The sequence below is a fragment of the Periplaneta americana genome, chromosome 14 (genome assembly GCF_040183065.1).
Source record: "Periplaneta americana isolate PAMFEO1 chromosome 14, P.americana_PAMFEO1_priV1, whole genome shotgun sequence".
Classification (NCBI taxonomy): domain Eukaryota; kingdom Metazoa; phylum Arthropoda; class Insecta; order Blattodea; family Blattidae; genus Periplaneta; species Periplaneta americana.
Window position 1 is genome coordinate 69,554,597 of NC_091130.1, and position 14,642 is coordinate 69,569,238.

General features: G+C 36.2%; 2 protein-coding genes across 3 annotated transcripts in view; both read left to right on the forward strand.

The window, feature by feature from the left end:
* The window catches only part of LOC138713424 (nudC domain-containing protein 1), a 47,736-nt gene extending 42,228 nt beyond the window's left edge, over nt 1-5,508 (forward strand). For both annotated transcript variants that reach the window (XM_069845515.1, XM_069845516.1), the window contains exons 8-10: nt 48-176; nt 360-576; nt 4,958-5,508. In XM_069845515.1, the coding sequence (XP_069701616.1) occupies nt 48-176; nt 360-576; nt 4,958-5,211 (600 nt within the window). In that variant the 3' untranslated portion in view covers nt 5,212-5,508. The remainder of the gene's footprint in view (nt 1-47; nt 177-359; nt 577-4,957) is intronic.
* A 5,965-nt stretch (nt 5,509-11,473) lies between these two features.
* armi (probable RNA helicase armitage) overlaps nt 11,474-14,642 on the forward strand; it is a 44,890-nt gene continuing 41,721 nt past the window's right edge. Inside the window, exon 1 of the mRNA XM_069845517.1 lies at nt 11,474-12,696. Within this exon, the coding sequence (XP_069701618.1) occupies nt 12,141-12,696 (556 nt within the window). The 5' untranslated portion in view covers nt 11,474-12,140. The remainder of the gene's footprint in view (nt 12,697-14,642) is intronic.

The following is a 14,642-nucleotide window of genomic DNA, read 5'->3' on the forward strand; positions in this document are numbered from 1 at the left end:
AAACTGGACACCAGACAAATAGAGTTTTCTCTCTTATCTGCTTTCAGATAGTAGATTCAAGTGGGAACTATCCACCAACATTTAATTCACAGCAACTAGAGGAATGTGATGCACTGCCATTGGAAACGTCAGTTCTTGTGAGACTAGATGTTCAAACACATGATGTAACACACAAAGTAAGCTTCACGTTATTGCTTGATAAACTTATAATTGAAAAAAATTAGTAAGCAACTGATCACTTTTTTTTTATTTGTTGGCCAAATATTTTATGTTGTGTAGAAAACTTTCCTCCTCCCATCTCCAAATCTATCGTAATTTATGTATTACAGCGAGTCACAAGAAAAGTTTGTTTTTTGCAGATAAATTTGGGAGGACATCAGTGGCTTTTCAATGTACCTCTAAAAGCCGATGCAGTACCAGCTATTTGTCTTCGTCATGATGTGGATGGTTGTCTGTGGCAGTTAGAGCGACCTCGAGAAAATAAGGAATGGCCTTGTACCCACATTGGAACTTTTCTGGCTTTCGGCTATGTGCAAGCATCAAAAACACAGAAGAAATTCTGTTCTAGTGCTCCAGGTTGACATAACTCGTTAATTTTAGTCATTATTCACACATTCCAACTTCTCTGCAACAAAATGGTCATTCACAGATCTAACTTAAGAATGTATGGAGGATCATTTTTGGAATGATTTCCTGAAATTTGTATGCTCTGTTCTGGAATTACCCATTTCAATGGAGGAATTTCGTTCACAAGTGGAGTTTTATCAATGAGTGCGTCTGTGATATAGATTGGTATTTCTTCTTTGTTTACTTTGTAGAAGTTATACAGGATATTATCTGACAGTTTGAAGTACATCTAAGATCTGGATGAGGCTTGCAATTTTAAATGTATTTTTAGATCCTTTTTTAATACATAGTGTCTGATTGATTAAATATTACATTCAATTTCTAGGGCAACACTTGATGTGGTTTTTGGTACTCCTAGGCATAATCTTAAGGCTGAATTTTGAAGAACAGAAATTTTTTGTAGATGAGTTGCTGGTACTCCTCCCCATATTTCACATCCATAGGTCAATTAAATATAAAGTATAAGCAGCACTAAAAAAAAAAAAAAGATAAAAAAGTTAAAGTATAATGTAGTCAATTTTGATCAACCCACAATGGTATGCTGAAGAAAGAAATTAGTGAATTTTCAACATACCGAAGCTCCATTGTGTAAAATTTTCAATACATTAGTTGAATAGTTCCAGAGAAAGTGGGAAACGAATTTGGAAAATTTAACATAAGCGAGATAAGCCTTTCATACACCTCTTAAATTATTTATCTTTGGTTGTCAGGTGTACAGAATAAGTGACGTGGAATGCTGAAATTGATGTATGAGGATATTTTGCTTATATACAGTATGTAAATTTCAAAATCACAACTAGAAACAAACAGAATTTATAAAGAATGTTAGATTGCTAAGCATTAACTTAAATGAAACGAATTTGATATATCTATATGACTACTCATTCCATATTATACCCAAGTGTAATGTATGATTGAAATATAGTGTGTCAGGCTGTGGAGACATATTCAAAACTGGATTAACTATTGTAATAGATAAAACTGAAACACTTGTTACAGTAACCAAATTACTAAATTGTGTATTTTTGTATATACAGTATTTATAATGATAGTACTTCAGTATTTAAATTTGTACTGAAGTGAAAGCACCCATAATGGTTAAAAAAACAATACCATAGTAAGAGGGCGCAAAGTTGCAATTTCTGGTTATGGACAGGGTTTCCACATTTTCTATAGCAGATAACAGTGGATAAAATTTTACTATAGAGGCTGGTATTATACTAACAAAATTCTTTGATAAAGCTCTTTTATAAAATATGTGACAGTGTAATGAGTTTTCTTTTATAAAAGTTTCTTTGATAAAAGATCTTTTATAAAATGTAAGTGCATCTTATCTTTCATAAAAGATCTCCCTAGCTTGAAACCAATATGGTGGAACGTAAATATTGTTGGACTGTTAATAATAATAATAATACACCTTGGCGCTACAGCCCGTGAAGGGCCTAGACCAACCAGCCGGTTGATGGCCTCACGCCCACATCTCGAAGCAGAGGTGGACGATCATCCAACCAGAATGGAGGTATCGTATGGTTAGCATGAAGATCCTCCCAGCCGTTATAGCTGGCTTTCGCAACCGGATTTCGCTACCTATTGTAGCTACCCAAGTGCATCACGATGCTGGGTGGGCACCGGTCCCATACACTGGCCGAAATTGCATGAGAAAATTTTTTCCCCCATGAAGACTCGAACCAGCGCGCATTCCGTAACGCGAGTCCTAGGCAGGATGCCTTAGACCACGATGCCACGGCGTGGGATGTTGGACTGTTACTACAACCAAAATACTGATAATGAGAATATGAAGCAAATGAAATGTTATAAATAGGGAACGGATTTCTAGTTCCGTACCTATTTTGTTTGGTACGTCCTAGACTATGTTATTCAGATATCTCTATGTTTCATGTACACAGGATCCCACTATTAAAATTCTATAGGACCTAAAATACTTAAATGAACCATAAACTCCTACAAATGCCTAAAGCATATGTTTGTTGTTGAAAAGCGCCTTTTTAGTATTTTGCTTATATTTAAAATAAAAATGAAAAAATTCCAAGATAACTACAAAAATGCTATTCAAAATGAAATAATAATAATAATAATAATAATAATAATAATAATAATAATAATAATAATAATAATAATAATAATAATAATAATAATAATAATAATAATAATAATTCGTGGCGCTACAGCCCATGAAGGGCCTAGACTGACCAGCCGCTGCTGGCATCACGCCCACATGTCGAAGCAGAGGTGGACGATCATCCAACCAGAAAGGAGGTATTGTGTGGTTAGCACAATGGTCCCCCAGCTGTTATAGCTGGCATTTGCAACCGGATTTCGCTACCTATCGTAGTTCTCCAAGCGCATCATGATGCTGGGTGGGCACCAGTCCCATACGCTGGCCGAAATTTCATGAGAAAATTTCTTCCCCCATGAGGACTCGAACCAGCGCGCATTCTGTAATGTGAGTCCTAGGCAGATGCCTTAGACCATGACGCCACGGCATGGGACATATATATATATATATATATATATATATCACAGATAAGCACTGGTCTGACAAGTTCGTCCCATATTGATCTTAGAAGGGGAGAGAGGAAGATTTTACCTAATTTCCAGGAATTGAAATTCATTTTGAAAAGTCCATGTAGCATAAAAGGGGTCGTAGATTGTTCATGTTAGGCAAGAGCTTACAGATTCGTTTTCAGGTTAATGCACTCCTGTTATGCAAAATGAAACTGACCAATCAGCAGTAAGTCTCTTTCACTGATATAATTTGAGTCTTCCATTCAAACACTCATTATCAGCACCAGTTCTTTGCACTTAAATTCCACCTAAAATTGAATATTTACTAAAATTAAAATTATTAATTTTATTGTTAATTATATATAAACTCCTAAAAGTCCTAAATTGGATTTTATAAGGTCCTAAATTTTTTTTTTTTTTTAGCACCTAGAAATCCATTCTCTAATTATAAAACACAAAACACGGACTACAAAAACAGCAATGAAAGACGAAAAGTGTACATAAAAATAGAAGAGACCATAACTGCTGTACAAGAGTGATACATAAGTCTGGACAAACTGAAAGTTATCTTCATCCATTTTCAAATAATTCATAGAGTATAATTTTTCAAGTCCTGTCATTGTACCGCTTTCTTTTTAGTGAGTTTTGATGGATACTTTTTTGTCACGTCTTGCAATCCATGGTTTAACCCACAGGTGTTTCCTTTTCTGTTTCTTTTTCAGCAGTATGCATATTGTAATATGTTCAGCTAAGTGTAGCTAAATGTGCGTAGGATTTTCATCATTCATTTTTGTATATCTGTGATCCAAAAAAGATTTTATTTTATTTAACTATAAATGGAGGCTGATGATTCTTGTTCCTTAATTTTAAGTTATCTTTGATAAAATATTTTATATAGTGTAATATACTTAAAATCCAGCACAGATCTTTGATAAAATACTTTATCATAATATTCTTTGTCAAAGAACTTTGGTAGTGTAATGAGTACTGTAAATCTAAAGTATTCATAACACAGTTTTTTTTTTCCTCACTTAAGCATGCAATGACAGCATCAGTTTGGTACCATTAAAATTACCAATGTCAGAACCATTGCCCCCTTGCATCTATTTTATCCCTTTGCGTTGGAGGAAGGATTCAAAGGCTTGCACCACAGTCCTAGGCTCACTGTGCTTACCAGTCCTTTTGTATGGAATTAAGTCCTTAGAACCACATTCCTGTTAGTATCGTGATTTACTGTTTGGTGCCATCTATCTATTGAGTTAAACAACATTCCGTTTCAGTGGAGTCTGCGATTAATATCTGTCCATCCCCCTGAGAGTTTTGCAGTCTACTCAGAACGATGTCATCTATATGCAAGTCAACAGAACTACATTCTGCTGTATTCTATGTTGACCTGAAATTGTTGAATGATGATAGATGAAGTTGAAATTAATGATGGCGAAATGAGTCCGAGATCCAGCACTGAAAGTTACCTAGCAGTTCAGCTTCAATTTGTTCAGGGAAAACCTCAGAGCAAACCCCAGTCGGGTAACTTGTCTCAAACAGGATTTGAATTAGGCCCGCATGTTTCACAGTCAGACCATTACTGCACAGTGGTGGACAAATCTTGCACTTATACAGACATACTAAATATGTATGAACACAAACATTCTCATACCTATTGCTTGATTTTACAATACTAAATTACTTGTCGATGATAGAAGAAGAAGTGGCACTTCTTCTGCTATCATCGACTGACAACTAAAAGGAAAGGTAAGACATATTATGTTGGTAATGTTTTTAAGTTGTTACAAATCTGTTGCAGATATGTCTTACGTGGCTATCTGTGAAGCAAGTCGACATATTTACATCTACCGACAACCTGCGGCCATATCTACTGAACTAAGGAATCGCCGGACAGGACAGCAAGTGGCCCACATAGCCAAACAGCAGTTGGTCAATCTGGATTCCACAGCAGAAATGTTGGGCGTCTATGCTTCAAATCACATTCTTTATGTGCTTACTTTGGACACATTGTATGCACTCCGTATCAGTTGTAACTCTGGTAACGAGTTATGAACGAGAACAATACAAGATGACTTAGAGGACAATATTGAAAATATTATGTTACAGTAACATTTGCACGCGAAAGTCATTTTTCATTGTCACTGGAAGAAAGACACTGCTGTGAAATAAAAACATCTTTGTGTACAATATATTCACAATTCATATTAGTTTGCTCTTATTATAGTGTGGACTGTGTTTTCTTGAGTGAGATGTACACCTGGGTTGGTCATTATTGACAAGTATAATATATTTCATAATTGTTTAATGAAAATTGGAGAGCCTAAGCTTACTGTACATTTTTTTTTTTTTTTTTGGAGACGACTAAACAATCGGATATTATATTGCTTTCTTGTGGATCATATGCTTCTGCCAACGTTAAAACTAGCAGGAAAAACATATTGTACTTTCCTTCTAGGACTGGACATGACATTAAATTAGGACAAACGTTGAACTCCTTTGAAGTTGGATGAACTTCAGAGTTTTAATTTAATGCTTAATATGCTAATCCTTAATATCAAATCTACTGCACAGCCTTAGAAAGAAGATAAAAGAAAGTGGTATTTGTAAATGAAATCTTGATTCGCAGAAGTGTGACCTTTTATATATATATATTTGCGAACAGTAAATGTATAGTGAAATGAAGCAAGTACATTTCAACAGAATATTTATGACTGTATAATAATAAGTAGATATAATAAATAAGTAGTAATATAAAAATGGTAGAAAGAATATAGAATAAAAAATAAACAAAGGGGAAAATGAGAAAGAAGAAGGCAGAGAAAAGAAAAGTATAAAAGATTATTTTCGCGATGTCATTAAAATTTCACCCTACCAAACCACCTACTTCCATGCTTATCCCATTAGAGAACAAAAGCAGCTTATAGGAGGGTGACAACTTCTGGTAAATTACCGAAATCTGATATGAAGTATGATATGGTCGATTTATTTAAGATAGACTATAGGATACAAATATAATGATCTCAATTCATCAGGGTGTATACTCCAAATCTGGACGTCATGGTTTCTCCTTTTCATACTGCATAGAAATGTTAAGCACACCTATCAATAAATTACAACTGTTGGTAGAAAAACACTATTTATTCATATTTTTAAGAAATTAAAAATAATGTATAAAACTTGAGTCCAGAATATGAAGCCAGCCTTTAAATGTCTAATGACATGGGACTGCACACAGCATTCTCGTTCTAAGCAATTTTCATCAAACAAGAACTGCTTGCAGACCAAGGTCTGCATACAATGGTGCAAGATGAACTTTTTTCATATATTTCTGAAATTTCTTTACTGATGCTTGTTCTCCAGATATATTGGGTTTTCCTGCAATGGTTGGCACGAAGGCTGTGCATTTATATATTCACCCCCCCCCAGAGTAGGACCCGAAGACTTACGCTGCAGCCTGAGGCTTATAATATTGTGCTTGCCACTCTGTTCTATGAATTATATTTGTAGCTGAACAGCCATGCTGTGTGAACTTCACCCAACTGTGGTAAAGATAATATATGAATTAATGATGGCGAAATGAGGCTGAGGTCCAATGCTGAAAGTTACCTAGCAAATCTGCTTCAATTGGTTGAGGGAAAACCTCGGGAAAAATCCCAACCAGGATTTGAACCTGGGTCTGCTCGTTTCACGATCAGACGAACTGTGCATTTACAATCTGTTGGCTGCATTGCAATATTTAAAATATATTACAGAACATGGGACGAGTTATAAGTTTTCCAATTACTTGTAATACATTTTTGGTAGTTAGTTTGGCTTCTATAGTATAGGAAGTTAAAGAAAACAATTTGTCACAGGTTAGAGAGAAGAGCCGAAACTTTGTTATATTTAGAACTTTGCTATATTATAAACCTGCAATGAATTCCATCATATTTGAAGTATATTTAAATATTATAGCTTCTGAAAATATTAAATTAAGCTACCGTATATTGAAATCATTAATTCAATATTTCAATGAATAAAGTCTAGAATCCGAACATGACGTATGCAGTTTCTTGCCCTGATCACATATTGTGAGAGTAATTAAACGCTTGATTTGGCTTATAGAAGCTGATCCCCATAATGAACATTCATAGAGCCAAATAGGTTTAAGAAGCATTACATATATTAACCTTTTGTTGGAAAAGTAAAGACAAGAGCTGGAAAGTATTGCTTTCAATCGATGATGTCTGTATCTTAATCTCTGAAGGGTGTGAGGTGTCAAGCGACTGTCTAGGATGACTCCAAGATATCATACTTCTTCATGATGTGTAACTGGTAAACAGTTAAGGTATAATGGAAGTTCTTCATGGCTGTTCTCCATTTTTGTTCCATATTTCACTTTCTTGTAGAAAGTTTTGAAGATTGGTTGTCACTTGTTCATCAGTATCTCCTTTGCTAAGGACAGTAATATCATCAGTCAAGTGAGCTACAGTTAGAAAATCTGATTTAGGTGTTGGAATATTATGAGTGTAAATTAAATAGAGAATAGGGGCTAGAATACTCCCTTGAGGTACACCTGCAGAAATATATCTAATCTGAGATTTTACATCTTCGTAAATTACTGAATAAGTTCGTCTTTTAAGAAATGATTGAATTAAACGATAGTATGTGTCAGGAAGATGGTTTTTCAGTTTGAATAAGAGGCCATCATGCTATACTTTATCTAACGCCTTTTGTGTATCAAGGAAAAGGCTTAGACAGATTTGTTTATTTTCATAAGTATCAAGAATTATGTCAATAATCCTATTTAATTGTTGCGGACAGGAATGCATTTTTCTGAATCCAAATTGAGTATTTGGTAACAATGATTCTAGAAGTGTTAATAGTCTAGGTAATAAAAGATGCTGAAATATTTTTGAAAAAAGAGACAGAAAACTTATAGATCTGTAGTTAAATGGATCATTTCGAATTTTATTTGGTTTAGGAATCATCATAATATTAGCGTGCTTCCAGGTTGAAGGAAAATATGATAAGCGTATCGTTGCATTGTATATCTGTGTTAACAATACCTGTACTATAGTTTTTCTAGGCAGTTGGAAGAGAAGAGATTGTGTTATATAGTCGTGCTCAGGGGCTTTTTTTGCGGGTAATCTATTAATCGTGTTTCTAACTTCAGCTGAAATGAATAGTTTACAAATTGGAGACAGTTGTAGAAGCTGGTCTAAAGTATTATTCACCTCTAAAGTTGTATTATTATCTTCATTGTCATTAGGTTTAAATTGGCTTTCTAAAATGTTGGAAAATATCCCAGTTTTATTATCTGGACTCGTGAGTCCTTGATTGTCATTTTTAGTTGTGGAATCTTTTCAGTTTCTTTAGTAATTTGTCTTGTTTTACGCCATAGACTGCCATCCTTTGAATCTAAGGATTTTAACTGATTGTCAGTTGCCTCCCTGTATAATTCTTTTAGAGCTAATTTTAGTTCTTGTGTAGCTTTATTGTAATTTTGCTTATGAGGAGGATGTTTTGTTCTTTTCCATAGTGCCCTTGTTGATCTTTTTACATATTGGAGCTGCAAACTTTTTAATTGAACAAATTCAAGCTTTTGTGAACAAAATTGTGTGTGTATCTAATGCCTACCCACTTCACTTGCGTGATTCGGGTTTCACATACTGCGGATAGATGACGGATCTGTGACCCATTTTCAAGTTGCACACCACTTCGGTGGGCCATGTTATGCATGATGTGTATCTGTGAAGAATTATGTCGTGTACTAGGATGAATGTATGGCAGGCATGGCTCGTCTAGGTTCACTGGTCTCTTGAAGTCACTCATTCTCTTCATAATTAAGAGTAACTATAGAAAGAAACTGCTGGATGTTCGGCTTCTTTTGATTAGAGCATAAGTGAGTCGGACGAAATAGTTGCATCTGGGGGTTTATTTTCAGAAGTGAACCAGCTAGACCTTTTAAAACAGCCTGCGGCAGTGGGAACACGCTAAGAAGTAGGGGAAAAGTGTGTTTACAAAAATGCTGTTGTCGCCAACGAAAGCTGTGGCTCCAACACTGTCCTTCTCCGTCACTCACACTAGAGGAAGCGCAAAGAAAGCTGCGCAGAGAACGATATTCGGTCCTCGTGCCGCCATGCTCGTTACAGGGCTGCTTTGAATCACCTAATGCTGATCAGGGCGCATTCGAAAGCGCGGTTTTAAGCAAGAGGCCTCTTGGTCTTGAGCTGTTCATATCGTGGAGTATATTGTGCAGAGCGGGTAGAAGCCAGCGTGTGCGTTACATATTCTGCGTTTTATCCCTGATATCAGGAGTTTTATATAGTTCAAAATGTGTTTTTTTTTTCAGTAGGTTATTTTACGATGCTTTATCAACATCTTTGGTTATTTAGCGTCTGAATGAGATGAAGGTGATGATGCCGGTGAAATGAGTCCGGGGTCCAGCACCGAAAGTTACCCAGCATTTGCTCATATTGGGTTGAGGGAAAACCCCGGAAAAAACCTCAACCAGGTAACTTGCCCCGACCGGGAATCGAACCGGGCCACCTGGTTTCGCGGCAGACGCGCTGACCGTTATTCCACAGGTGTGGACATGTGTTTGTTAAATAACAAGAGTTCTGTATAATATTCTATGTACTTAACAATGCCCCTCATTTCGCACTAAATTACGAAGTGCTAATAAAACGTTACACAGTCAAACTCTGGTGAAAACGTTTCTTTGAAGTATGATGGAGGAAGAACAGCCTTAGCAATGCTATCCATTGAAAAATGCATGGTTACAGAATCTGTGGATTTCGAGAGAGTGAGTAATCAACATATTGTGGCAACCATGCTAGAAGCTTCTCGTTGCCTCGGGAGCCTACGCGGCTTGAGCTCCGGTGGGTGCTGGGCACGGTGGAGCGAGGAGAAAGAAGATTGTGGCCTGCGCAGAGTGGAGGGGACGGACGTAAGGGAAACGTCTGGAGTCCGAGTGTTGGGGAGGCCCAGAAAGTTCGCAAGCCACGCGAACCAGTTTTTGTAAAAACTTCGGGACGCGGTACATTCGAGAATGTGCAATCTAATAAATATAAGGGGCGAGATAGCCGCGAGTCAGTTTAGTTGAGTCAGTTAGTTTGTGAATTTGCAACGAACGAGCAAGGAAGCCAGCCTTCGAGACCGGAGTTCGACGTGCAATGCACTTGAGTAACTGTGGCAGCGTCCAGGAAGAAGCAACGCGTCCGGAAGTCTTGGGTTCGACGTGCAGTGAACTTGAGTAACTGTGGCAGCGTCCGGAAGTCTTGGGTTCGACGTGTAGTGAACTTGAGTGAGTAACTGGCAGTGTCCAGGCGGAAGCAACGCGTCCGGAAGTCTTGGGTTCGAAGTCCAGGGAACTGTCTCTGGAAGTCTTGGGTTCGACGTACCGTGAACTTGAGTAAGTGAGCTAGAAGAACTAGCCAGGGCGAACGAACTGAGAACTGACAGTTTTGTTTTGTAAATAATGCTTTGTGAGCATTAGTTGAGATTAGGAGTACATTGTTGTTCTCAATAATTCACGTGAGTTGTCATTGTCGTTCTGTAGAGTGCAATAACGACTACTGTATTGAGTGGAATACCCATTGTTGACGGGTGTGTGGTTGAAAGCTAGGAATAAAAATCACATTATCGTTCAATAAAAGTTACAATATTTTCAACAAAAAGGAGAGAAAGATGGATTTTCACTACAAACATTCAACAGCAACACCATCCTCTTCCGAATTACTGGGTTAGATGAGTATTTGATTCTTACAGTTTGATTTTGTTTATTTTTTTTCTGAGAACGAGTTCATGTACACGAAAACAGTAATGCTAGAAATTAATGTCCTAACTTATTGAGTACCGATATTCAATATGTTGTGAACCCCAATATCAAATATCACGAGCCGCCACTGGTGTATGGAAATAAAATTGTAAATTCCATTAAATCGCACTGAAAATGTGTATACTTTTATTTAACATTTCATCAGTAAATCTCAACTAAAACTAATACGCTTGGCTTGTTTATAATCTTCGTACCTACTCGATCAGTAATGTAAAATTAATCAAAGAATTTTCAGGATACAAAATGCAATAGTAAATGGAATTGTTGATAATTTAATAGAGGCGAACCTAGCGGCAGAAATTGTAATTACGCTCAGAGTCCCAGTTTCGTTCTCTGCGCCAGATTGTGTATATAGCGATTTTATCGCTAGATTTTGTGTAGTTCCATGTTAAAATTTAACCTATAAAATTAATCAATTCCAAAATTTGTGAGGTGATATAAAGACTTAGCGATGTTTAAACCCTCTCAGCAACAAAAATAATCCCATTTTTTTATTATATAAATAATATCTCAATTTAGCGACATCCGCATTGCTTCATAGGGGACTTTTAAAATTTGTTTGGCAAATGGCAACCCTGATAGCACCGCTGATATGGAGTGTAGTGGTTGGAGGTTATGTGTATAATTTGAGTGTTTCGGAACTATTTGCTGCTTTCATGGTGTAACTGGTTATTTTGAGCGCACCTTAATTTTACTGTTGAAATATACATGTGTTTTGGGTACAGTGTGTTGTGCCTGTGTTCATATTCTGTTGTGGAAATATATATATTACTGGATTGAATTTCAATCAGAACAAAAGCTTGATGGCGCTTCATGCTTCAGCATTCGTTTCGATTCATATATTTGTATAATTACAGTAAATGGCTTGAAGTAATTGTTTAACAGGATGAGTTCATCGGGATTATCTAAAACTGTGTTATCGTCTCCAGGACAAAGTGAATCACAGGGTTCTGAACTAAGCAGTAGCCCTGCATCTTCTTCAGCTGTCATCAGCCGCCTCAAATTTGAACATTCAATAGATCAAAGTTTATCACAATTAACACGTGATGGTCATAACAAACGGTTAAAGTTGTTGAGAAAGGAACTTGATTACTTACAGAGCACATCATGGAAATATCAACCTATTGACAAATTCATTGGGCAGTAACTCCTATAAACAATGTTCTCTTTACTAAAGAAGGCTAGTAGTTACCTTTTTGGTTCAGCAGAGTCTGAAATACAGCCTGCTATTGACATTGATTCAATTATTGCTGCACTAGAAGTAGATGAGGTACCTGATGGACAACCTTGTATTTCAGTAACTTCTGATGTAGAGCTTGTTGATACTGATTGCCAACATCGTATAGGTACAGTGACATCACTGTTTACAAATTATGGATTAATAGATGAAACTTTATATTTTGACCTACGTGATGCAGTCCCTGAATTGCGCGTAGGAGATCGAGTGGCATTTCTTGTTTATCGCCGTGGACAAAATGAAGATTGGAGAGTACGAAAAATATTTTGCGTACAAGATGAAAATTGGGACAAGTACTATAGTGATAAAGAATATATTGAACCTTCTGAAAGTGTTTCTGAAGTGCAGTGCAAGAACTCTATGAAGAGGAGAATAATAGGGAAGGTGACGCAAAGACGTGGACGAGAAGTGATTGTAACACCCGGAAATATACGGTGCAACTTGGATGATGTAGTAGCTGACTTTGTTCCAATAATAGGTAATATTTTGAACAGCATGTTTTGAAAAGTAGCTTTATTTTTCGGCCTGTTGATCAGAACACGTGATGGTCATAGGTGTCAAGTTCAAATTGTTAATTTCTGTTTCTATTTTGTAATGACTAGTGGAAAGTAGAAGGTGAGCAATGAGAGACTACGAGCCGTAATTTTTAATCAGTGACAAGTGCATTGTTTCTGGAAAATATTAGCTTGTCACAAGATCCCACTAAGTTAAATATAGGTTACATTTTTTTACTGGATGGGACACGTATCGCTCTTCACATGAATGTTACAGGTTGTTGGACAAGGCTCGCATTCATATGGGGATAGTTTACAGGAGTCAAGTGCTTGAAGCCTCTAAACTTGACTCCATATTTGTGATCACACAGAGACACTAAACTTGAAACCATGTTCCACGCATAAGAAACGCGCTCTGAATGTTGTATGCTTAAAAGTACTTTTTTTTTTTTTTTTTTTAATTGCGAACCACTTTTACATTAATGTTTTGGACACCTTGTTGCTTAAGTTTCGTAATACGTTTCTGGAATAATTGCCTCTTGTTTAATTTTAATTTTTATTATTGAAGTTTTCTAGTGCCATATATTCCACGGAAGTTCGTAGCTACATCTCATGTGGTTCTAAAAATAGGGTCTATTTATTTTTATTTATTTATTATGACTTGCAGGAAAGTAGGTACACAGGCTAGATGCCCATCAAAGCACTTTCTTCACATAAATTTAATTTATAATAAATTATTGATAATGATTCACATGGACAGCAGTTATAAAATAGGCACAAATATATGCAGCTCATCAGGAATAGAAATAAGAGAAGAGAAATGAAAACATGAAAGAGATGTTGCTTATTATGATTCAAAAATCATAAATTTAATAAATCGATACCGGTAATAAATTGCAGGGCCAAAACAAGGAAAAAGTTTTGATCTAGAGATATTAAATACCAAATTTCTTCTGTATATATTTGGAGGGATGTAAAATGGAATTAGTTTGAGTTATTTCAACGGAATCAGTATTAATTTTGTTCATATTTTTTTAGAAATATCGAGTAAGTCGTCCTTGTGTCATTGAGCATATGGAAACCAAAAATTCATCTCAATCTAGTTGGGAACTGGAATGGACAAGGTATTTTGAATATCTTATAATATAGAAACCTAAGGAATTTATTCTGTATCAGTTTGTTAGAATGAACGTTGTTAATATACAGAACTATTATTATCATACGTCAAAGAAAAGAGTGGCCGGCTGCACCCTGTGTGGTTTCTGCTGAGCGCATAACCATTTCTCTGGGGCTTCTCCAATATATAACAGTACTAGCCTAACAATAAATGTTCAATAATTTGGACTTACTATGCTCATAGTCGTTGCTGAAAATGGCACCTGCTTTCTGTCACACACAACTGACTTATTCTGATAAACGAATGAACAACACTCTGAAGTTCCACATCATTGATAGCTTCGATGTCTTCTCGTATATAGTCTTTTAGTTCATCTATAGAATGAGGATTTTTCCTATACCCTACCTTTTAATGTTCCCCATAAATATAAGTCATAGGGTGTTAGATCTGGGCTTCGTGGAGGCCTCAAATTATTACTGATTAGTATTGTACCGAAAATACACCTCAATTCCCTCATTGACACGGCAGCTGTATGAGCAGTGGCAGAATATTGTTGGAAATAAACTGACAATCATTCCGCATAAAACCACTACGTTTTCTGCTTGATTTTAGATTCTTCACTGAGCCTGTTTCTTTAAATCTTTTAGCGAGTCGTCTAATTGTTTTGGCAGAAGGCATAGGTCTGTTTGGAAACTTTCTTCGAAATTTTCTTATTTTCGCACATGACCTTCTGCCTTTTATATACATATTGTACACATACACATGTTCACACAATGCGAATTTGTTGCTAGGCATTACCTAAATACACAATAA